Consider the following 25840-nt stretch of genomic DNA (forward strand, 5'->3'; position numbering starts at 1 on the left):
TTTTAGTTAGTCAGAGAGAGAGAGAGAGCTGGTCTTTTGAAGTGACATTTTAAAAAGCTTTTAATGTTTTTGGATGAATGGAAGGAATAACTGTGTCTATTTAAGGGGTGGCCAACTTCTGGCTTGCAAGCAGCATGCAGCCTGTGAGGGGATTTTGTGTGGCCCCAACTGTAAAAAAATAGTGTGTATTAAGTTGGTTTTTTGATCGCTACTTGAGCTATTGGTTTCAACTGCAGACTTCATCAGACTATTATCGTCTATTATAGACTATAATCTTAGAAGACTGTTATTGTCATTATTTCTAGTGACGATAATAATTTGCTATGCTCTCTCTCACCGTACTGCCTTTTTGAACACAAAAATTGCTCTTAAAGTTCATTATGGGCATTTTTCCTCATTTCATTCTGCCACTTCATTGGGCATGTTGCCTGTTAATAGCTTCTGTATTTGTAGCTGAATGCATATTCTGCTTATTCATGTATATTATGGCTTCTGCTCACTTGTGTTGAAATTTTTTCGAAGTGAATTCCAACTCACAATGTGGGCACAATTGCCCAGATTGATAAGATACTCGCCTAAAGTACCAAAAGATGTTTAGAGGTGTTGCGAGTTTGATACCTGGTTCGTCCTTGTCAGAAACTTTCCTGATGCAAGGGTACAACAGAAACGGCAACATGACTACAGAAAAAGATTGCTGCCACAGGGAGTCCCACATTAAAGGGTTAGTGCACCAACTTCTCAATGAATATTAAAAAAGGCTGCCATTAGGAATCGACAATAAATTGTAGGTCCGGGTGTAATTAGCCCTTGTGTGCAGAAAATGACCATGGTGCAACAAAAATGATCAAATAACCAACTTACAATGTCACCTTGAGAGTTTAACCAACTAAGCTACACAGACCATAATAATTCCAAAGAGCAAAAATGTATCATATTTGATGGTCATGTTCATATTGTGTCATTGAACAAGGGAGTTCTGCACCTGGACATGATGATCATTTGTGTCAAAAACAGGAGGATTCATCTCTAAATTTGGACATGGCAGGTTGTGACATTTCATGTTAAAGCAGACTGACACTTTTTCAAAGCATAATACTGATATTCTGTTAAAAGAAGGTAACTCACATAATAAGAGTGCATATATCAAAAATCTGGTTCAGTGTAATCTTATGGACATGTAGGAGCACCAGGTAATGGTGCATGTGCGAATCCTTTCACATTTATGGGTAGTCTGCTGACAGGGCTAGGCTTAGGAATTTGTTAGGAATGTATAACTGCATACCTATATACATGAGCGGATAATTCAGATGGTGGTGTTTATGACAGAAAGTTTCGAGGAAATATGCTCAAGCCTCTCTAGGGAAACATCCTGACATGTTGACTTATATGCAAATGTTATTTGGGGACACTTATGCACAATCAAGCTCCCTCTTAAACTTTTTCTTTTTATCTACCCCTGCTATCTTTTATTCCCTTCCTTAAGTGGATAGGAGTTGTATAGGGGCTGTATCCACATCACATTGTTAAAGTTCAACTATTTTTTTAGGGATGAAATTAATTGCACTTTGGTTTGGATAAATATCCACTATAAAACGGATGCTTTCCACCTTGAGAATACTAAATCTAAATCCAACAGAGTTTTTGCCATGGTTAATATTGTTATTATTAATAGATAAATTTACAGATTTAATAAAAGATTAATTAATTAATATAATAATGTACATATAATTTTTCTTCTCAAATTTTGAGAAAAAAAAAAGATTACCGCATCATGACTGCAATATGATTTCTTTCTTATGTGAATCATAGGCTGAGATAGACATAAAAGGCTGGAGGGTCATGACTAGAGCTCAGATTATAATAATGAAAAAATATGCAAAAATATTCGAGGGGGGGGGGGAACAATGCCCCCCCCCCTCGTATCTTTGCCCGTGCATGTGAATTTTTTTTGCTCGATGATTTCCTTACATTTATTTCAATTTCGGAAATTTTTTTTACAAATGTTTATCACCATTCAAAGTATGAAATGAAATATTTTACTGTGGTATAAATTTTCATGATAAATTAATGCTTTATTTGGTGCCCAAGAGTGAGTTGCGGTCCTGAAGTTGGAGCACCTGACTGTTTGAAAATTGTTAGAACAGCCAAATCTTTTTTCATTTCATTTTGGTGTCTCTTCTGTGGCTCTGTGAGTCTGCACGAGTTGCACCGTACTTGAGCCACCTCTACCTGTCGTATACTAAAAAAAATGCAATTCATTTCAATTGCATTGTTCCCTCCCCTCTACAGACTATTTTTAGTTGGCCTTTTCACAGTCAATACTTCCAGGGTTCCAGGTTTTAATTATTGTATGCTATTCCGAATGTATCCATCTCACCTTAATGTAACCATTGAAAACATTTTGTATAAATTCAAAGATTTACGTAATAAAATATTTTCATATATTAGGCTCGTAACTAAAGTAACTAAAATAATAATTTAAAAAAGACTTGTTTATGATTCCAATAATGAATTATTAGAAATTATTACTAAAATATCTTATCATGGGAAATAAAAAATTAATTTATTGAGTACTTTAGCCAAAGAGTAAATATGGTGTTGCGTGATGTATTGTGTTAAATATCTGAACTTTCATACACTCTATTTTTTAAATTAATTTTTAGAGAATGCACAGATGATGAGAAATATATATTATAACAACATATATACAGGTATGGCTCTCAGGCTGCGCCACCCGCACAGGGCACCGCTATAGGAAAAAGTCCTGGATTAGGAGTAAAGAAAAAAAATAATTGTAGAAAAGTTCAGAAAAAAGAAGTGTTGCATCGGTTAAAAACCTCAAACTATATTGGATTAATGGCTCTTGGAGAAAACTAATTTTTTTTGCATTTTATCTAGCTAGGAACACAGTTGCGAATTTTCGTTATTGCTTCACTGATTCGGCTTATACACCAAAGTGACATGTAACCAATGTCTCGCATGGGTGAGAATTTTGGCTCAAGCCATCCATGGTATACAGAATTTCTTCAAAAATAAATTTGTGTTTGTTTTTTTTTCGAATATTTATATTTATTTTTACAAATATGTTTTCAATTTTTGATATCCTTCAAGAAGGCGGACGGGGTCTGATGCCCCTGATCATGTGTTTGCTCATGGTACCAAGATGACAGATATTGACATCACTGGGATGGTCAATACTATACATGTGACTGGGTTTTGGGATCCTTTTCATCCCAGTAATAAAACTCTTGAAGTATGCCAGCACATTAATCAATTCCTTGAGCATCTATTCAATCTTTGAGTCCCCACCAGTTGCCAGATCAGGGGTAAGGAGAAAATAATTGCAGAAAAATGTTTTGTCTGTAATTTAAATTATGAATGGAATAGTTTGCAGAAGAAACAGTAATTTTTTATGCATTTTATCTAGTTGGGAACACAACCAGATAAACAGTGAATATGCATCAGTTTATAAAGAAGTGGAGCCCAGAATGAAGTTTTAATGACTGAATTGCCTATATTTCACCATATTCCTTATGTTGGACTTATCTATTTCAGTTGCAAGAGAGGTATTCCCGTGACTATTGGACCACTTAAAAACCTTATGTTGGAGATGAATCTGGAAGTTTTCTGGGTCATTTTACTCCATATTAGCTTATAAAATAGAATGGCGGCCCACACATGACAATGCAGCTGACCATTTTGTTGGCCCTCAAACCGTGAGGAGTTGGCCTCTCCTGGTCTATATATTTCGTGCACAGTATAACCTGCCAGAACAGTTGCAGTCTCAAGACCAACTTTTTTAGTTCTTCAATGAAGCTTATATGTGCAGTTTATATAGCATTGCAATTTGTAAAAAGCTGCTGAGTTTCTACCAAATTTTTTTTCTTTGGTTATTCTTCTGAGTGCTGCTTATTCACCAAAAATTATGGTACATTTCATGTGAACTATATATTCAGTTAAACCTCAATACAACAATATTGTGTAAACTAAAGAAAATAGCTGTAAAAGAATTATCATTTTGAATAGCATTATCATTGTTACTCCTATACACCACTATCAGAAAATGCACCTATGAGTATTTATTTGCCCCACAAAAAAGTTAAATATTTAATTAGTTAATAAATAAAAATCAATCATACTGATGACAATAAATTTTTCATTTCTGGTTATTGTTATTATTTTAATTTTTTACATAAATACAAGATGAAACAAAAAATCAGCCAAGGGGTCTAGAGACCCATACTGGATGATACATTACAAATTTATAATGAATAATAAGGAACACAGTTACTTATTAGTAAACAACATCAACAAACTAAAACGGAGAAACGAAATATTAGAAAAACACACGCACACACAAAATGGGGAGGGGGTTTCAAAAAAAAAATCAAATGTCAAAACAAAACTTTCACATAATTTTTAGTATTTTTGTATTGAGTGTATTATATAGTATTACTTATTTATAGTTTTTCTTTCGTGATATATGCTTTTTACTGGATTGCTGTATTTTGGTTGTATTTGACATCTTTTTTTCATCCACCTTGTTGGGCAATTTTCCTGTTGTGACCTTTGTGCTTGTATTTGTATACTGTTTTCGTAAAAGAATGGGTAATGTTGGAAATGGAGAAAAATGTTTTGACAGGAATATGAAAGAATGAAATACAGTATCTATTATACTGCTAACTATGGGAAAAGAAACTATAATTACAATTTTGAGAGATTAATTACAATGATATAAAAAGAGCTTATTCAGTCAAACTTGGTTAATTAAAAGTTCAAGGGGACTGCAAAAAGCTCAAATAATCTACTGGAATACTCATATTTTCGCTTATTTTTATCTGCATTAAAAATTACTTCTCTAGTAAGGCCGGGATTACACTATAAAAGTTTTGTAAAAGTGTTTTTATAAAACTTAAAAAATACAACCATTAAGCTGATCAGTTACGTTTGAGCAAATGCAATTGATCAGCTTACTGGTTATTTTTAAGTTTTATAAAAGAACTTTGATAAAACTTTTATAGTGTAATCCCAGCCTAAAACAATTTTTTATATGGAAGGAAAAAAGTGACTTTGTTATATGGAACCTCAATTATGTACATACACTTATTTATTTTTAGAGAACTATCTCTGGATAGTGTTTTTGCATCAAGCACAATGGCTGATCTTATGTATAATCAAACTCCTACACCATCACACACTTTGGATGCAGAAAATCATAATTCAGGGTCGTCTCAGTATCCAGTAGAAGGTGTAGAAATTGCTGATCAAAATGCTGAATTGAGATGCTTAATTGCAGATGAAGCTGAAAAAATGATTTCAAATAATGAGAGGTTTGTGATTTATTTTTGATATATTTTTGTGATTTAAAAAGTGAATATTTCATTTATTTTTTAATTGATTTCTAGAAAAAATCTTGTTGATATGAGCATGGAATATCAATCTCTCTCTAAAACATTTGAAGATGGTGTAATTTAAATTTTTATAGTAAAATGTATCTGATAATAACTAAATTAACCTTTTAGATACTATACTCGAGAATACTTCAAAGTAGAAGTAAAGTACAATTTGCTCATTTCTACTGAAAATTGCATAGCATTAAAAGTGTTTGAAGTATCTAGTGACTTTTTTGAAAATTTTGTTGAAATTCATTCATGTAGAGAATTATATGGACATTGTATTGGTTGAAAACTATAAATTGATGGTGATATAAAGAATTTTCAGTGTCACTAGTTTCATAAAAATATATCTTGGTTTATTTTCTGGTAGGAAAATGTTTTCAGATTTGAAACAGACTGGACAAAATACTCCTGGTGGTACTAGCAGTGGAGTCAGCTCATTCAAACAACCTCCCTCAGAGCCAAATATAGATTTTGAATTGGATGTTAAAGTTTTTTTCAACAGTGGAAAATGTGTTTTACATACAAAAGAATTTTGTAAAGAGGAAGAAATTCTTAAGAAGTATTATTTCACTCTGAAATATTTTAAATGATATTTAAAATTTAAATACTTTTAAATGAAAGAGCATTGCATATTCACTTAGTTGCAAAAAATATAGAAATACCTATAGATTTAAAAATATACTGTATATTGTCCCCCTCATGCCAGAAGCATGATCGTGCAATATCCTTGGGAAAAAAAAGAACATGGGGGGGGGGGGGGTGACGCTTGAATATGTTTACTCTACCCATGTAAGTTATTTTCCTAAAATGTTTTGTAACGTGTTTCGATAGGGACATACATTTGTGTTTCAGGCATTACTTAGATAGCAAAATAATGTAAAAACCAGAGCTGATAAAGAAAAGGAAATTTTTCACATTTGTGCTTGTGGCATGAGCAAGGTGATATGCATCTGTTGGCACCTGACTCTGTTTATTAAATCATTTTTAAGTACTTTGGTACTATTTTATAGATTTTTTTCAGCATATTAATATTATTAGATGAATTAAATTTTAATTCAAGTTGTTATATTAGGTTCCATTCAAACTTATGTCAACACTTTTCTTCAAAAAATACAGCCGAGTCTTGTTTATACGTCTCTCACTTTCACATTGTTTAGTTTTGGTCTTAATTCATCTAAATGAATTTCAAAGATAAAATATGTTGTTTATAGGAGTACTGGGTAAAAACGTGTCGGTTCTAAAAAAAGTCAACATAGAACCACCACATGAGGTATAATTCAACGTTACCTAATGTGTCACCTAAACTATGCCATTTTTATATTGTTTGATATAGAAATATGATATCAAAGGATACCAGATTTCTACTTTGAACTATGTCGCCTAACATGTAAATCCTATATTGGTTGATATTGAAATGCAACATTGAATGATGTCATGTTTGATGTTAGACATTGGAATCTGTACACTGAACTATATTGATGAACTATGCCATTTTTATATTGTTTGATATTAGAATATGTCATCAAATGATATCAAAAACTGCATGTACTATATTGTTGTGATACTGGAAAATTCAATGGATAGGAAGTTCAAAATACTTGACAACCCTGGATTTAGCTTCTGGTTATTAGCAGGAATGTACTTGGAGACCAGTAGTACTATACTCTTACTTGGACAACTGCTAGTAATTTTTAATGTTAATCACCATTCGTTAGGACTTTGCATTCCTTTCTGAACCAGATCACCCCATTTTCGTTAATGACAAAATTTCTAGTCATGCAATATCAACAAGACGGAATGACTTCCACAGTCTACTTCAAGAATACTGTTCTAAACCAGTGCTTCACTTTTAAACCATCTGCTAATCTGATATCTGCAACTAGACAGCATGTCTGTTAGTCAAAAAATTAACTAATCTTGCATTATTCTTTTTATTTTTTTACAATAAATCCAGATTCATAGCTACCTTTCTTTACAAATGGAATCTTTTTAGCTTCATTGATTGGCGAATTATTTAATTTTAAAGTTTCCCTGACTTTTAGATCACCCGGTAGATCATTGTGGTTGGCATTGAGAATAAGGACTGGGATCTTAGGCCGTGGTCTGCTATTTCTTTCTGATGTCTGTTAAGTTTCTATTCTGAATTAGATGCCGGCCATGAAAGCCTACGCCAATGTATAAATTGAATTATAAAGTATTGCTGAAATTGGTGTTCATGCATGTTCTTGCTTTAAAAAAAGCCATAAGTTGTTTTAGGTCATGGAGAATGAATGAGAAAATAGGATCAAACATTGAAAACAGGCTGGGGATCACTTTAAAATGGATGATAAAACATGTTTAATTTCCCTTTTTGAGGAATCAAGTGATGTTAGGAGCCTATAAAAAAAGATAAACTTTAATTGCATGAAAGTTGACATACCTTTTGAGATTTTTCTCTATGAAAGCAAAGCTTAAAATATTCGAGCCTACATAATGTGAATTTTATCAATAATATTTAAATTTTATTAGTTCATCAAACAATTAATAATTCTATATTTCATGTTTTTCAGAAAAATCCTTAATTTCATGTTCTAGAGCAATTTTGATAATAGAACGTAACTCCCACAATTTCTTTTAAAGGTCTATTAGGAAAGAACGTAGCTTTTCAGGGGGTGGATTTGACCTGTCATCACCTAGTCAAACAAAAAAGCGGCATGGCAGTGGTGTACGAAGTAATATGTCTTCTTCACGGCTTCGTGCTTCACAAGCTGTAACTAGCCAATTGGCAGATTTCACAATATTTCTAATTCCAGGTTTGGATGTTAAGGTGAGATTTTATCAATATGTCATTCAATCTTTCTAGAAAACTCTCTTTTGGATATAAAAATGGTTGCTCTAAAGTATAGCTTGTAACATAACAAACATTTTGAGCCTACTGTGGTTGTATATATATTTTAGGTCCATTACAAATCAAAGACTGTATCTGGTGATAGCCCTATTACCAGTATGAATGGCAGTTCCAAGTTTGGTGTTGATGTTGAACAAGATAATATAGATTATATTTCTCATCGTAGCATGTTCCTTTCAATTGATCCTACACAAGCCATGATCAGCCCGGGATTGAAAAAAGCTGGTGTTAAGAAAGCTAGCTTGTTTGCCTGGGTCACTTTACAGAGCATTCCAGAGGTAAATTTTTCTGAAGTTCATTTTTTTTCCAAGTAGCTTTGCATGACATTCTATGCAAGCAAATGAATCTATCAGGTTTTATGTTCAACATATAAAAACTGATGTTAAAATTTTGTCAATGCAAGAAATGTGTATCTTTCAAACTGAAGAGAATGGTGGTCTATGCCTTTTCACATTATTTAAGTGTCAAAATCTCTTTCCAAAAAAAAATCAGATGTAATTTGTGGAACAGCGTAAAAAAATCTTATTTTGTGACTAACACAAATCTGAAATAGAAAATACTTTTCATAATAAGACACCAAAATACATTTTTTTTATGGTGACTGACATGAATCAAAACCAAAAATTTTTGATAGATATCCTCCAAAGAAACTATATAGTATACAAATATACATAAGTATTATTTTCTCTTTGTTTCTGAAGCCATAATAAGAGAAAATTTTGTGAAATATTGGTTGGCCCATGCTAATATGTAGACAATGCAGGGTGAAATTTATACAAGCGTTGTGTTTTACATTATAGATAAAATCAGTAATCATTGGACTTTCAATAATAGTTATTTATAGGTTATTAAAATGAGTTATTGATTGGAGAAAAAACTAAATTTAATACAGTTCATAAATGCAAAAGTATGCTTAAATTTCTGGGAAAGGTTAAGTCACTTAAAAAATACTTAGATTTGAATAAAATATAAGAATTGTCAATGTTAATGTGGCCATGGATGATTTTGAAAAAGAAGGTTGAAAGGTGAGTGGTGGATGTTGAGTTTTGGCATTTTAGTTTTGTAAAAATAGAGTCTAAGAAAAACCAGCAACTTATATAGCCTCTGGCCAGTGGTATTTACTGTATTTCAGAAAAATGCACCACAAATGGAAATTTTAATTAAATATTAAAATTTTATTATATAAATTTATTATATAAAATTTTATTATATAAATTTATTATATAAAATTTTATTATATAAATTTATTATATAAAATTTTATTATATAAATTTATTATATAAAATTTCATTATATTTATGTTAATTATATATCAGTAAAAGGTTAGAGAATGGTTATTCAATAAAAAATAAATAAAACTTTTTAAAATGAAAAGCTACTATTTAGCTATCACTTATTAATTGATAAAACAACTACTATTTATTAATAAAATGAGATAAGTATTGTGCATCATTAAATTTTGATATAATTTGAAGACTTGATGGACCACCAATTTTTGATTGGGTTATTTAGATCAGGGAAAAGAAACAAATTTTTCTCATTCCCACACTGGATTCATGCATCACAAATATTGTATGTTTGAGTTGCCTGAATTGAGTTCAGACAGTACATGTAAGGGGCTAAAAAAGTGTTCCTCAGAGTGTGTTACATGGCTCTTAGGGCCTTTGTCAATGGTGTCATGGCAAGGTGTTGACATTGATGAATGCCTATTTAGTGTGTTCAAGTGTTTTTTAGACTGTTCTGGGGAGCTGTGGATAAATGTTGAATTGTCATGGCAAATGGCAAGGGAACCATGGTTGGTATACGTTTGAGAACCACTGGGCTGAAGATGGGGAACTTATCAATTTACTTATTGTATGCTTATCAATATTAGTGAGTGTATAAGGATCTGAAATTTTGCATGCATAGAAAAGAACAGGTAGAATACATGTTTGAAAGCAGAGTGCTTATAAATGTGAAAATACATTTTTGCCTCAGAGAAAAAGTTACATAGTATATATCTGTATGCCAGAGGTGAAGGGCACTATTCCTATTTTCATCAATATCGATAACAGTGTTAGTTTGCAATAATTTTGCTACACTACACAGGTATAGCACACGTCCTATTTCAATAATATACAGAGATATTCACTTCATAAAGCAAGCTCCATTGAAAGACATGCTAAAGAAAATCTTGAAACGACTCACCTGTAAAATTTCCCTTTTGTGACATGGTGCCCTTTACCTCTGGTGTACAAATATATTTTTTAATTAAGTGTAAAACATGACTGTTGAAATAAATTTATTTTATCCTGGGTTTTTTCAGTACAGTTCAAATTTCTTTGTAATTTGGCCAACTTTTGGAATTTTAAATCTAATATAAAAATTATAAAACAATTATATATATTTTTAATTGTGATTTAATTTTGTTTATGCACAATATTATGGGGATTTCTGTGATTGGATAATTTTTCCTTTCTTTCACAGGAAGCTGTTGTTAGTCCTCATATTTTAGATTTCCTCGAACAAGCTTTAGAGCCTATTCCAATCCAGCTCACAAAAGCTCCTCCACCTATAGGTAATATGTTCAATCATAAACAGGGTGTCTATAATTAAAGTTGGTATGTTTCTCTTAAGTTCACAGTGTATCAGTGTACCAAGGTTTTTATGTATTCATATATTCAACACTTTTATGATATTTTTCATTTTTGTTACTGAGGTGTCACATTTTTAACATATTATTCTGTAAATATTGTAATTCCTTTTAGACCAAACTCGAAATGGTGAAGGTGGAGCTTCTTTAGCAACTCCTAGTCAATATGCCTATGCATCATTTCCAGTTGATGTCATAGTGTATTTCAGAATGCAACCCTCCATTTTACGTTTCAGCTGCTTGCCAATTTCTAGAGTTGAATGTCTACTTCGTCTACCCTCACTTGATCTTGTTTTTTCATCAAAACGTGCAGAAGATGATCTGTACACTACAACCAATCCAGAAGTTGTTTTGAGTAGTAAGACAAAATGTAAGACTTGCATATTTTATTCTTTCTCGCACCTAAATTACTTCTTTTTATTTCTTTGATATTGAAAGAGTCTAGGATTCACTTTTCTCTCACTTAGCTTCTTCATTCTAAATTTTATCACTAATAGTTAGTTACCATCTTTTTATAGTGACAAAAGTCAGACGAGATAGTGGAAATCGTGTCGCTCTTGATCCTGGAAATGTTCCACAAACAGCAGTGGGTGGACTTAGTATGACTGGTTGCTTAGCTGACTTTTCACTTTATATATTTCATCCATATGGAGGAGCAAAAAAATCAGGCATGTATAGTTAATGATGGAAAGTGATAGCCATATATATATATTACATTTAAAAAGTCAATATAGCCTCTCAAAATTCAGATATACTGTTTTACCATTTTATTTTTTAATTATTACAAATTTCTCATCATGCCAAGAATTGAATATAAAGTACACTGGAGTAAGTGGAACCCGATATGATTCGTAAAATTCACTTATCTTTTGAGAACGGTCCTTGACAGATTTTTATTTTGTACTTTATTTTCCAGTAAAAATGTGCTTGGTGTGTTAGGTGCTCATATAAAGTTACCAGAAGATTTCATTTGATGAAGTTAGTTTTTTGATCATATTGCTACCTGTTGTTCTCTTTGTATTTCTACTATTCTTCAAAGCGGGAATTGACCTAATATAGATTTTTTGGATTCGTGTCCATTCTTTTTCATTTTCGTAATGCTTCATTTTAATATAATTATGATATTTCTTGAATGGGGGTTTCCACTTTCCTCGTATTTTTCTCATACCGGGGCAAGTGGAACTCAAAGAATTTACATTAACCCTGAACCTACTTGCATTAGCTTTTTCAACTGTGGTACGAAACTGAAAAAGAGGATAAAGCTCTTGTGAGTCAGTACTAGCTTCTTTTTAAACTTAAAAAATGAGTGTTGAGAAATGCAGAAAGAACAAAACTCCATTGACATGGTGTTAAAAACCATTTTAGATGCAAAGGCTGGTGACTGGGTTCTTGTCAAACTCACTAATAAAAAATCAGAAAAGATGTTCGTTGAGCAACTAAACAGAATTTGAGACTATGGAAGCAGAATTTGGTAGAAGAATTGCTGCCTTGTAATGGTGGCTTAACATTGAAAACATTAGTATCATTATGGGTGATGAGGTTCTAATATTTTTATCCCCTCCCAAGTTTGACAGGCCGTAAAAATTCACATTTCCCTTCTCATTTGTCTCCTATACTGTCGGCTAATGCTTTTGGGGGAAGGGTTACATTGTGAGTTTTCTGCGTACTAAGGTTGTTAATTAGCCTTGTATTTTTAGAATAATATAAAAGTCTGGGCTCTTCATGTTCCAAATGAAAACTTTTCCTCTGTTTACACTTCTTCAATTTATGAATCATTCATGTCATCATAATTTTATAAATGATTTCCAAGTACATTTAGCCAGCGGTTTCACTTGCTCCACTCATCAAGGCAAGTGGAACCCATTGCCAATTGATAAAAATTAATCTTGAAAAAGGGGCACTGAAGAAAAAAAAATCAAAGCATTACTCCTAAATGAATGTGATTTGACAAATTAGCCCTCATATTTTCAGTAAGTTTTGTTGACCTCTCTAACATAGATCCTAGGTTGAATTTGCACTAATAAAATTAGTGGTTCCACTTACCTTGGTGTACCTTACATTGATTTTGAAAAGTCTTCATTGCATAAATCTTAAATACATTTTTGTGATTAATTGGATTAACACGTCACTACAATAATCATGCACTCACAAAAGCGACATAGGGCTAATTATACATTCCTGTAAGTTGATTAGCTATTCACACCCACTGCAATAAGGACTTCAGATGCATATAATTTATACCCATTACTGAACAGGAAAATGAACAAAAATAAGAAAACATTTGAAAGACATCTTTCTCTGTGCTGTATCAGACCCTAGTGCAAAATATGTGCAACATTTTGGTGTCATGCATTATCCATACCTTAATCTTTAAACCTGATGATAACAACCAACTTTTCTTTGATATCAAACTTTATTTGTAATATGCTATCTATTCTTGCCACTCCATTTCATAATAATCAGTCCATTTCATAATAATCAGAATCACTCTTCACTGGAAACTGGGATTCCTTTAAGAATATCACAATCTAATCACTTGTTTGAAACTAGTAACTATTGGACTGTAAAAGAAATCCCCCCTCTAGTTCAATTCCCTGAACCACCCATTCCTCAGAGTGAGGGTAATGAGGGCGATCATCACCTCCCCCCCCCCCCCAAGAGCAAAAATACAATGGAGAAAAATAATAGTTCTGACCTGTAGAATTCAGGATGCAATGTCACTGTACAATCTTTACTGCCAATAAGTTGTCCCTCTTTGCATATCCGTTGGCTATAACCCACTTCCACTTAGGTTCTATGGATGTATCATAAAAGAATTCAGTTGCGGATGTATGGTTCAAAAACAAATACAGATGCCTGTAACTCTTGAAAGGTCTGCCACAATATGTATATTATTCTTATTTCTTTTTACTAAATAAAAACATATCAGTCATCTCTTGCTATTATGCTTCTATGTGTAGAGCTATTCCTTTACCTTTGGAAAATTTTTCTATTGCAAGATAACATTTTCTAAGACCCTCATTGGTGTCGCATTTTCGGTAACACTTTATGATAAACAAATCAAGACCCACTTAAACAATATCTCATGATCTAAAGCTGATATTGGTCATTATTGTTTTATTTAAGCCATCTAACTGGACATTGTGCCTTATACAAATACAAAGGCCACAACACCATACATATTTGTATAAACCATGCATAAGAAAAGCTCACAAAATAATGTCTATAAGTGAAATGAGATTGTTAACTTGACAGATCACTGCAGGTCATTTTGAAATAAGAGTACCTCTAAACTCAATTTATTTCATGCAAATGATAAAAATTAAGTAAAAGCATCTTTTCCAATACTTTACTTGCATGAGTTACCCATCAAGGTAAAAACTCGTTGTTTCTTCAATGATGGGTATATGAGAATACCACTTACTTTGATTATTTTGTATGAACCGTTTTATTTGTCTAATGTGTTTTTTATATTGAATATTCATGTTTTTGCAGGCAATGCTAAAGAAGGTGAAACTTCTCCCCTTTCAACTAGTGAGCGAAAAGATTCTTTGAGTCTCCAGGTTGAATTTGTGAAAGTTAACATATCTCGCAGTAGAAAAATAAACTTTGCACATGTGGAAGTTGGGTCATTAAATCAGAAAACTTCAAGGGGTATAGATTCAGGAGGAGCTTTGATACGCTTTTCTGGTAATAAATATTAAATTTTGGCTCAATGTACGAGATCAATCTTCAATTGCACATACATGGTAAAGTCATAAACTTTTTCATGATTGAACATGTCCTAAAGAGAAATTTATTCTAAACTTATAGTTAGTTATGTATAAAGTTAATTATATGTTTTTGTGGTATGATTCTCTAGGGATGAAACTGTTTTTATTGATATGATAGATACTACAATGTGTTCATTTTCATAACTAGTTTTCTGAGAAATTTTTTATTTTATAATTTGTTGATTGTAATATATTTTGTTAATTTACGGTATTAAACTCTCAGCTATTTCACTTTTTTTACCTCTTCATGCCATGAAATATTTTACTTCTTCCTTACAGAAATTCACCAGAAATGAAATTTTTGTTTTAATCAGATTATATTGAGGGATTAACAATGGGGTGGTAAGACAATGGGAAGAATTTAGTACAAAGCTGTTCTCTGTTTTGCACAACGTCATACCCTTTGTTCGATAAAAGCGTGTTTGTGCATCGCTCCCCCTATGGTTCATGGATGCCGTGCATGAACTTCATCTTGAAAAGAAAAGAGCATTTGGAGAGTATAAAAGGGAACGAAGTGAATCATTGTTTACTGATAAAAGAAGAGCTTTGAAGAAAGTGATAAGGGATAGTAAAACAGGAAGTTGAATCTGGGGTGGCAGATAACATTGGGTCTCTGACCAAAAATAATTTTTTAGATACGTCAATAACGGATGTAAGGGGACGGTTGCCCCCTCCCTCGATAGAAGGGTCTAGGTTAGAGAGCAATGTAGGCATGTTTAGTGCTTTCAATGACTTTTTCTAGTCATTTTTAATGGAGATAATGATATTCAATATAAGGGTGTTGCATGGGGTAATAAAATCCTCAATGATATTCAAGTGGAAGATGTGAAGGTCCTAGATCTTCTAAAAAATGTATGTGCAAGCAAAGCACCAGGACCAGATGATATCTCAGGGTCCTCAGGGAATGTGCTATTGAATTGTTGGGGCCAGTCTCACACAGATATACAGGAGTAGTGTTGCTAAGGTTATCATCCCAAGGGTTGGAAACTTGCTAATGTTGTTCCGATATTTAAGAAGGGTAGTAAAGAAGCTGTGTCCAATTATTGTCCAGTGAGTTTGATGAGCTCCCTCTCAAAAATTTTGGAAATTATTATCAAAAATCAGTTGGTGAAGTGGATAGACGAGAATAATGTATTCTTGGATAATCAGCATGGGTTCAGGAAGGGGAAGTCATGTGTGACTAACCTCCTTTGCTTCTATGATCACATGATGAAGGCTTTGGGTAAGGGCAGAAATGTAGATGTTGTTTACCTTGATTTCCAGAAGGCATCCAATTGGGTCCAACATCGTAAACTCTTGAAGCATTTGCATGAGATTGGGGGCAACTTGCTGAATTGGATAGAATCATGGTTAAGAGATAGGTTACAACGAATTATGGTGAATGGGGAATTCTCTGGTTGGACAGGCATCACAAGTGGAGTTTCTCAAGGAAGTGTCCTTGGCCCCATACTTTTTTTTCACTTTTTATCGATAAACTCGATCAGGGTATCGATGGGATTGCTAGAAAATTCGCAGATGATGTGAAGCTATGTAGGAGTAATCGAGAATCAAAGCAATTGGGAGTTAGTTACTCCAGACCAACTTAAACAGGATTGCAGCATGGGCAAATGAATGGAGCATGACGTTTAGTGTTGATAAGTGCATGGTTGCTCATTTTGGTTCGAACAACCCACGGTTCTCTTACAAGTTGAATGGTGTCTTTATCCCGGATGCAACTAGTTTCACCGATTTGGAAATTCTCATTGACAAGCGGCTTGGGTTTTTTGAACATTGTTCAGTGGTGGTCAAAAAATCAAATAGAATGCTTGGTTTCATTTTCAAAAAGGTCTCTTCGTGTTCTAGAGTTATTCTTCCGCTTTTCCAAGGCTTAGTTCGTCCTGGACTGGAGTATGCTGGAAGGTTTTAGAGACCATACCTACAGAGGAACAGACTTGGTTGAAGGTGAGCAGAGAAGAGCTCTGCGTGTCCTTATTGGCACACAGGGCTTGAGTTATGAAGAAAGACTTCTTTCTTTGAATATGTTTACATTGGATGAACGCAGGTGTCGGGGAGATATGATTGAAGTCTTCAAAATTTTCAATGGGATGGATAGGATGGACCATGAGTTATTTGTATGCTGTCAATCGACTGCTTTTACAAGGGGTCACCAGTATCGATTGGTGCGGGACAATGCAAGGTTATGGTGTCACAGAGAATTTTTCTCTAATAGGGTTGGTAATAAATATAATTGCTTACCCCGGTAATTAGAATTAGACAACCATAAGTATTCTTTATGGGCATTGTATAATATTTTATCATGTATATATATTGTTTGTAATTGCATTTTTAATTGGGTTGCTGTATTTTAATAGTATATGATATTCATATTATTTATGGGCATGTTTTTCTCTGCCACCTTGTTGGGCATTTTGCCTGTTGTGGCGTTGTATTTGTAATTTTTTTAATTTTAGAAGCATTTAAACAACAGTCTTGTATAAATATTTTCAATAGCACCAGATAAACGTTTAAGAGAGGTTTTTTGAATCTTTATTTAACACATAAAATTTGTATTTTGTTCCAATACAAGAATTATTACTTCAACAATGTTTTCTAAAAAAAATGGGAAAGAGACCGCTTTACACAAAAGCCTTCTGGCTCGTTCTGGCATTCATTCATTCAGTCCTGTTATAGATGTAGTTATTGCATGACTGATTTGACCAGTTTTAAAAAATAAACAGTCCTGTTTGTCACGAAGCTGATTTTGTTGTTGATTTTGGGTCAGGGCTGAAAAAGGTTAAGTACCCCTGTTTTATGCAGATGCTGAGAGAGCATATGCTCTCTCAGCATCTGCATATCAACATATAAAATTATTGAGAGCTTAACCAACTATTTAAAAGTTCAGCTTTTCGATTGTATGTACATAGAACTTTTGAAATCTGCTTTAACAGTGACTCATTAGATCAGGAATTTGGCTTCATTCTTGCTATTGCCATAGATAGGGGTTTTAACACAAAAATGGTCAATAACATCATCAGAAATACAATGAGACATAAAGCCGAGTCCACTTTCAATAACAATAAAGAGTTTTTTGGTAAAGATATAGTTGTCATACCTTTCAATCCATTTCTCTTTACGAAACTCAAACAGACTTCCAGTCATTTTCAAATACAAGTCATTGACTTGCCACCCAAGAATTTTTGCCTTAGCCCACCAAACAATACAGCATTTATTATATTCCGTGCACAGATTGTCCCCAAGGCTATATCGGTCAAACCAAATGTTCTCTGAAATGTAGATTAAGTGAACATAAAATGGTATGTTAAAAATCAAGAGGTCCATAAGTCCACAATAGCTTTACACTGCTGGAGTGAAGACCACAAATTCAATTTTCCAGAGGCTAAGGTGATCCAAAAAGTTTGATCACCATTTCTTGTTTAGAGTTCTTTGAGGGTACTTACCTAAAAACTTTTCAAGAACAATTAGTGTAAATGACACAAAATCAACGCCCTCCATTCCATTGCCCTACTACATTTTAATTTTGAAAAAAAAATTGAAAATATCCAAATTGCCAAGCTGGACACATGACGTCACTAACAACTGAAGGCAACTACTATGGCGTCAAAACTGACAACAAAAATACTGAAGTGAAGGAAACAACTCTGACCACCACAGATGCTCTTTGATTCTAACTATGTTTTTCCACCTTGATAACGGCACTCACGAGTGCCGCAACATATGTTGGTGTGTTATAAATTGTTATTTGTCCTCATCATGTTGTGAATATTTTCTACATTAGATTAATTTTTTAAGAGTGTCAATAACATTGAACTTCATTTATGAGAAATTTTGGCCAGTCTTCAAAAATGGCAGATGCTACACTAATACTGTTCTGATCAACCAACCAATTCTTACTTGGTTATAACTTAATAATCACTACCAATTGAGCAATTATCCTCTGACTATACTTGAATTAGAGAAATTTGCATGAGCAAAGATATGGGGGGGGGGAATTGAGGGAGCAGCGTCAGTGATTGAACAGACCAATCAAATGTATTTGCATATATAGTTGAATTCCGTTTTAACGAATACCGTTATAGCGAAAATCTTGTTTTAATGAACACTTTTTTAATCCCCTAAATAAGTTTACATAGGTACAATGATAGGTAATCTGGAATTCCTTTATAACGAAATTTCGTTTTAACGAAGTGATTCCTCCGGTCTCTTGACGTTCGTTATAACGGGATTCGACTGTATGTGAATTGACATCATTATCATCCTGCTCTCCTCCCCAGCCTTTGACGTCTATCTCCGCTTATGGAAATTTTTTACAAAAAATCATAAACTCAGAATTCATATAACTCCGGTAGCATAAGTAGGTCTATTACTGTATACACTCCCTCCTCCACTAAACCAACTTTATTTTCTTTACCTTATGCAGTTGAGTCTCTATTAACATCCCCCAACCACCACTATCTGCTTCACGGACTTTATCACTCATGAGTTATTCTACGGAACTTGTTTTGAAGAAAAAGAAAGCATTTTACTTTTGGTGATGGTGTTGTTTCCATCACAAAATTTCACTTCCTTGTCCCTAAAGAATTTTCCTTTGAAAAATTGTTGATTTGATTTGAAGTTATTTAAACGTCATATCATATATTATAATGTTATTGTGTACTTGCATTTCAACCTTTAGCAAATGAAACAAAAATTATAGCTATGGTGCTAAAGTGAAAATGTCTGAATTTTTTTGACTGAAGTTGACTTTTTATTTGTCTAATAATTTGCAGCCATTTGCGATATTGGATCTGCTTCTTTCAAGTATGACATGCGTCGACTGACAGAAATTTTAGCATTTCCAAAGGCATGGTACCGACGCAGTATTGCAAGGAGAATGTTTCTTGGTGATCAAAGTACTGGGGCTCTTTTTAGTGATCAAGGTATACAAATCGATCATTTATAAAATATTATTTTTTCATCAAACATGTGTCGGCCGAGATTACACTATAAAAGTTTGATAAAAATCTTTTATAAAACTTGAAAAATTCAACCAATAAGCACATCAGTTACATTCGAGCAAATGCAATTGTTGATCTTATTGGTGGAATTTTTTAAATTTTATCAAAGAGCTTTTACAAAACTTTTATAGTGTAATCACGGCCTAAAAAATATTAAAAGAGAAAACAATAATTTACTTTCAGTGATAGCAAATTAATTTGTCATCATTTATGTACCATTTTACTGATATGAGAACAAATTCGACCGGGGCCTTCAGTTTATTGTCAATTTCAAATGGTGTCTCCATTTCCAGTCTGGTGATCCAAAAGGATCAACCAGACATCCTTGTCGAACATCAACTAACAGGCCAAAGTGACGTAGGAAATCTGCCCCAATGATGGGTTGTGAAATTGCTGCAACAATAAATGGCCAGTGAAATGTCCTCCGTAGTCCTAGGCTCAACTTAAGCAGGCGTTGGGCATGGGTGCTTATGACAGTTCCATTTGCTGCAAAAAGCTGCAATTTTCCAGGCTGACGACTTGATTCTGCAGTTGTGGCAGGAATTACAGAGACATCCGCACCTGTATCAATGAGGAACTTCACGGAAGATGATTGGTCAGAAAGAGATAGACGGAAGCACTCGAGTTTGCCGTCACTCTGAGCATCGAGTGACGGCAGGTTGAAACTGCAAGGCTGGACACATTTGGTTGCTTTTTCTTTGAAACGCCAGTGGTACCAACAGTGCTGGTAGTTTCTGTCACGACTTCTGGAACACTGGCGAGATCCGCTGCGATTTCTTGATTGGGATCGAGCACGCGTTTGGAGATGTTCCAAATGGGAAGAAATATCCATTAGAATGGTCTGGATTTGTGAAGCTTCAGTTAACACCGCATGAACTGCATTGGAGCTTTCCGCCGCTGCAAGTATGGCATCGGCCATTTCTGCTAATTTATCCAGGCTATCATTGGATATTGCTAATATTTGCTGAACATTTGTAGACAGCCGCTGGAGGAAAAGAGACTTCAAAATATCATCAATCACCCGTTGCCCAGCTTTACTTTGCATTTAGGCGTGCATTACAAGGCGTGATGGTTTCCGATCACCCAGTTGCAATCCAGAAATTAGGTCGTGCAACCGCTGTTCCTCCGCATACTGCGTGCACAAACAGTGTTTTAGCATAGCGTAAGATGTTGCAGTGGGTGGGTTGGTGATAATGTCCTTGACAACAGAGAGCTCCTCGGTTGTAAGGCAGATACGATGTGATGATACTTTGTCACCTCGGCTGTCACTCCTGCCAAGAGAAACTGACTTTCCATCTGCCAGATCGCCAAAACGGTGGAGCTTTTACAGAAACATGGACGATTTCTGCCGAACCAGTTGCGTTTTGATCTGTCATTTTTATCTGCTTAAATTCTTTCGTTGCCTGTTCTCTTCACAATATAGGTCAGCAGTTGTAGTGATTGACAATGGAATAATCTACTTAATTTACTTTAATTAACAAAAACAAATCACAAAAATCACTACAATCGTATGGCATGGACATAACACACGCGAGCAACCAAACATCATATCACGACAGCTTTGACTTCTCCCCTACACAAGGAGGGAAAATATTACATCTGGACGGCTTTGACTTCTCTAAAATATTTACAGGATAGTCCCTACAAACTGTCTGTAGCCAGAAATTTCGATTGGAAGGGGACAACTAGGATTTCGAGGGTGGGGGAGTGGCACAAAGTTATGGAACTATAGACTATTTTATTCTCATTTATTTATTAATTTTTTTATTGGACTAAGCAACAACACATAAAACATATAATCGATACAACCGAGGGGAAAAAAACCACAAAAATGACATTACTATGACACAGACACACTATGATCCCAAGAGACTACAAGTCCTTTCAGTGGGTCAATATAAATTAGATTAAAGAGTTAATTGGATTATGCAACAGCCTTGTTAATGTACTAATTGGTTAAATATTTTATAAAGCTGTATATATATTTTTTTAATTTTTTTTTTGCTTTTTTTTAGCTGAACAAAGAAAACATATATATATATATATATATATACATACACAAAATATTAAAAATTACTCAGTTGGCATGCACCGAATTCACGTATGGTCATATAATCACACGTGTATTTTTTAGTTGATTTAGCAGGAATGGTTATATTTTTGAATTTTTTTTTAGAATGATTTATTTTGTGCTGTTTTATGATCTGTTACTGTTGTAGTATGGATTCTAGACTAGTGTTTATTACGAATATAAATATATTGTAATTGGATCTTATGTTAGTATTTGTCTGATTAATTGCATGATATAGGTTCATTATTTTTGGGGCAGTATATAACAAATAACTCTTTTGGAATAACGTTTTATTTGTTTTCGGCACTTTATATATGTTATTCAATCTAGATGAGGTTCTATTTTGTGTTTTGTTTCCATCCATTTATTGTCTAAGAATGAAAATTTTATTTTTCATTATATTTCATTTTATTTTTCATTATATTTCATTTTATTTTTCATTATATTTCATTTTATTTTTCATTATATTTCATTTTATTTTTCATTATATTTCATTTTATTTTTCATTATATTTCATTTTATTTTTCATTATATTTCATTTTATTTTTCATTATATTTCATTTTATTTTTCATTATATTTCATTTTATTTTTCATTATATTTCATTTTATTTTTCATTATATTTCATTTTATTTATTCCATATACATCAGTCATTTTGATGGGCCCAGTCACCTGGTAACCTTCCTGCCCATCTTGTTACGACCTTGACATGAAGTATAATAACCCGACCGTAACCATGAAAATGTTATGAATATTCAAACAATATAAATCAACTACAATTATTCTTTGTACAAAAAACCCAAAAATATTCTTCCACTGGGCCCTGCCCAGGGTCGTAACAAGGATTTTTGCACCCCCTCTACAATTTTACGATGGTTTCCCCGGTTTCCACATAAAAATGCCACCACCGCCTAAATTTTACCGCCCGGGACGATTGCCTCCCCTGCCCTCCTTTAGAACCACTGCTGTAGAGTAACAATTTTCAGCAATAATGACCTTGCCCCCCCCCTCCCAGACTTCTACGTCTATCTCCGCCTATGCCTATGATGCCCGTACCTCTATTCCAAAAAACTTTTTTTTCACATTGGTTAAAAATCTTTGCCCAAGCCATTCATGAGAATCATCATTAAATGAAGGGCTCAGAAGCCAATCAGTGTATGTCAATAAACATTAAAAGTGAGATGCAAGGTGTTTTAAAGGATCTTTTTTTGCTGTGGTCAGCATAAGTGACTTTATCTGCTGTTACTGTATAAAAATAGTGACTTGAAAGCTTTGGCAACTGAAAGTTTTAGCAATGAAGAAGCTCTTGCAATATAAAAGTAATCTTCAGAAAATTGACTTACAGTGATTGGCTTCTGAGCTCTCCAAATGATTATTTTATTTTATCCTTGAAACGATGAAAAATTGTAAACTTGAAATTGTTTTAACTTGGGTATAAATTTAGAGGAATTACTTTCTTATACACTTTTCACATAAGTCGTAGTTCTTTTTATATAGTGGTTCCCCCTTTTTATTATTATTATTATTATAATTCCAGAGGATTCTATTGAAACTAGCAGCAGCAGTGGAACTTTGTCTCCTAGTGTAAGCAAGTCAGACTCCTTTCCTTTTACTCCTTCAGTATCTACATCATCATCAGTTTTAAAGTCATCAATTCTAAAATCATCACCAGTCACTTCTAATAATGTAACAGTCTGCAGTAGCATTTCTCCAACTTCATTTTCTGCTGTTAATGTGATAAACTCTATGAAAAGTGTGGATAACATCAGAGAATCTTCAGGAGTTAGAAGACCAATGCACACACAGCGTCCACTTCTTTCATCACAGAAGCAGAGAGATAAATTATGGTTGAATTTAGCTGGCAGTGATAATAGCAAGAGTAATAAAGGTGTGGTCTAATTTTATTCAATCTTTTGTGATACTTTTATATTGTATACAGTATACCAGATTCACATGCATAAAGCATTTAAAAATTTTATTTTTTGGGTTTTACATTACTAAACTCATTGAATTAAAGTTTTTCTTTAAGCAAAAAACTTGTAATGAAGGCTCTACATAATTGCCATATAATGATAAAAAATAAAAATAAAACATTTCTTTGACGTTTTTAAACACTCAAGTGTAGGGGGGTTTTCAATAAAAGACTCCATATCTATTTTGGATCAAGGGGACTTCGGGTAAGTGCTAATTGGAAAATACAGCATTAGAGGTTGAAATAAAATCATCCATACTGTGACAAAAGACCATTTACCTACCAAGTAATGTTAGCACATATGTCTGATGTACATGTAAAACAAAATAGCTTCATTCTGATTCTTTGACCATAACAGGATAGCCAAAGGAAAAACCAAGTGTCTCAACAACTCACAAATGAAGATTTTATCTAAATTGATTTATTTTTTCTCACATGAATATGTCATCCGTCAATACATTGGGAAACCAGCATGGGTTCAGGAAGGAGAAGTCATGTGTAACCAACCTTCTTTGTTTCTATGATCACGTGACTAAATCGTTGGGAAAAGGCTCTTGATTTCCGAAGGTATTCTATTAGATCCAACATGGTAAACTCTTGAAGCGTTTTTACATGAAATTGGGATTGGGGCTACTTTTGTGTTGAATTGGATAGAATTGTAGTTGTGAGATAGGTCACAGTGGGTTACGGTAAATAGGAAATTTTCTGATTGGACAGGAGTTAAAAGTGGAGTTCTTCAAGAAAATATCTTTGGTCCAATTTTTTTCATTTTTTTATTGGTAAGCTTAATCAGGGTATTGATGGGATTGTGAGAAAATTTGCAGATGATGTGAAACTCATGGGGAAAGTCTGGATCGGAGTTTGCCATAAGTTTTTGGAGGCCATACCTACAGAAGGGCTGGTGTAACAATTTTCAGTGACACATTCTGCCTGTAAGACAAAAAAATATCCACTGACCTTCACGCCGTTGTTTTTCGACGAAGCCTTTAACGAGACTGGGTCGCTGACCCTCCAACCTACATCATCTACCTGTGATCTGGTCCTGTGACAGACATGTCTCATGGACGAGTTTTAATTTAGTAAAACAAAAAATAACAGGAGAACCAACAGGTCCTCACAGGGTACTGGTTCCATACAGAAGAGAGGGAAATTCCAGGAAACACCCAGGTTTTTATAGGCTTGGTTACAGTGCCACCACCTCATTTGCATTTTCCAACACTCGGAACGACCAAGACCTACTTGATGGCAACAGTTTTACAATCTCATTCGGTCAAAGCCATTCCAACGTGAAACATCACAGTCAAGGCTGTCCCAGCATGCTACAACATGGGACCGGTAAACAAACAGCATTGGAAATAACAATTTGTTACACTGGTTGAGGGGGCACAGAGTAGAGCTATGTGTGCTCTTGTTGATGCACAAGGATTGAGCTCTGAAGGGAGACTTGATTTCTTGAATATGTTTACCTTGGAGGAACACAGGTGTCTGAGGGATATGATTGAAGTGTTTAAAATTTTCAGAGATGGATAGGATGGACCATGTGTTATTAATACATTGTCAATCAACTGCTTCAACAAGGGGCCACCATTATCGTTTAGTAAAGGACTATTCTAGGTTGTGGTGTTGCATGGAGTTTTTCTCTAATAGGGTTGTTAATAAATGGAGTAGCTTACCTCCAGGTGTCAGAAATTCTAACACAATTGACATGTTTAAAAAGAGGTAAAGTACACATAGTGGGATAAATCAAGAAGCTACCCATATTTAGAATAAGACAACCATAATCTTTTTTATGGGCAGTGTATTATATAGTATTAATTATTACTTTTTTTTGTGATATACGCTTTCATATCGGGTTACTGTATTTTGGTTATATTTGACTCCCATATTTTTTATGGGCATCCTGTTCAGCCATCTCGTTGGGTAGTTTACCTGTTGTAGCTTTTGTATTTGTCACTTAGACTAGGGTTCTTCAACATTTTTTACACCTAATGAAAATAATTGGGCAGTTTTTCACATACTGGCGGAAATGAGATAAATAATTTGTTCACATTTTTTTGCTGATGGTTAAGGTAAATAAAATCCAATACAGAGATGGCAATTTTATTTATTAAA

General features: G+C 33.8%; 1 protein-coding gene across 1 annotated transcript in view; it reads left to right on the plus strand.

The window, feature by feature from the left end:
- The window catches only part of tweek (transmembrane protein KIAA1109 homolog tweek), a 236838-nt gene that overhangs the window by 176357 nt on the left and 34641 nt on the right, over positions 1-25840 (plus strand). The window contains exons 44-53 of the mRNA XM_089246286.1: positions 5118-5330; positions 5767-5958; positions 8019-8205; positions 8337-8564; positions 10753-10843; positions 11034-11288; positions 11437-11586; positions 14414-14608; positions 19458-19607; positions 23294-23644. Of these exons, the coding sequence (XP_089102412.1) occupies positions 5118-5330; positions 5767-5958; positions 8019-8205; positions 8337-8564; positions 10753-10843; positions 11034-11288; positions 11437-11586; positions 14414-14608; positions 19458-19607; positions 23294-23644 (2012 nt within the window). The remainder of the gene's footprint in view (positions 1-5117; positions 5331-5766; positions 5959-8018; positions 8206-8336; positions 8565-10752; positions 10844-11033; positions 11289-11436; positions 11587-14413; positions 14609-19457; positions 19608-23293; positions 23645-25840) is intronic.

The sequence above is a fragment of the Pholcus phalangioides genome, unplaced genomic scaffold (assembly GCF_987345545.1).
Source record: "Pholcus phalangioides strain wild (caught in Gottingen) unplaced genomic scaffold, Ppha-v1.0 ptg000017l_1, whole genome shotgun sequence".
NCBI classification, from domain to species: Eukaryota; Metazoa; Arthropoda; class Arachnida; order Araneae; family Pholcidae; genus Pholcus; species Pholcus phalangioides.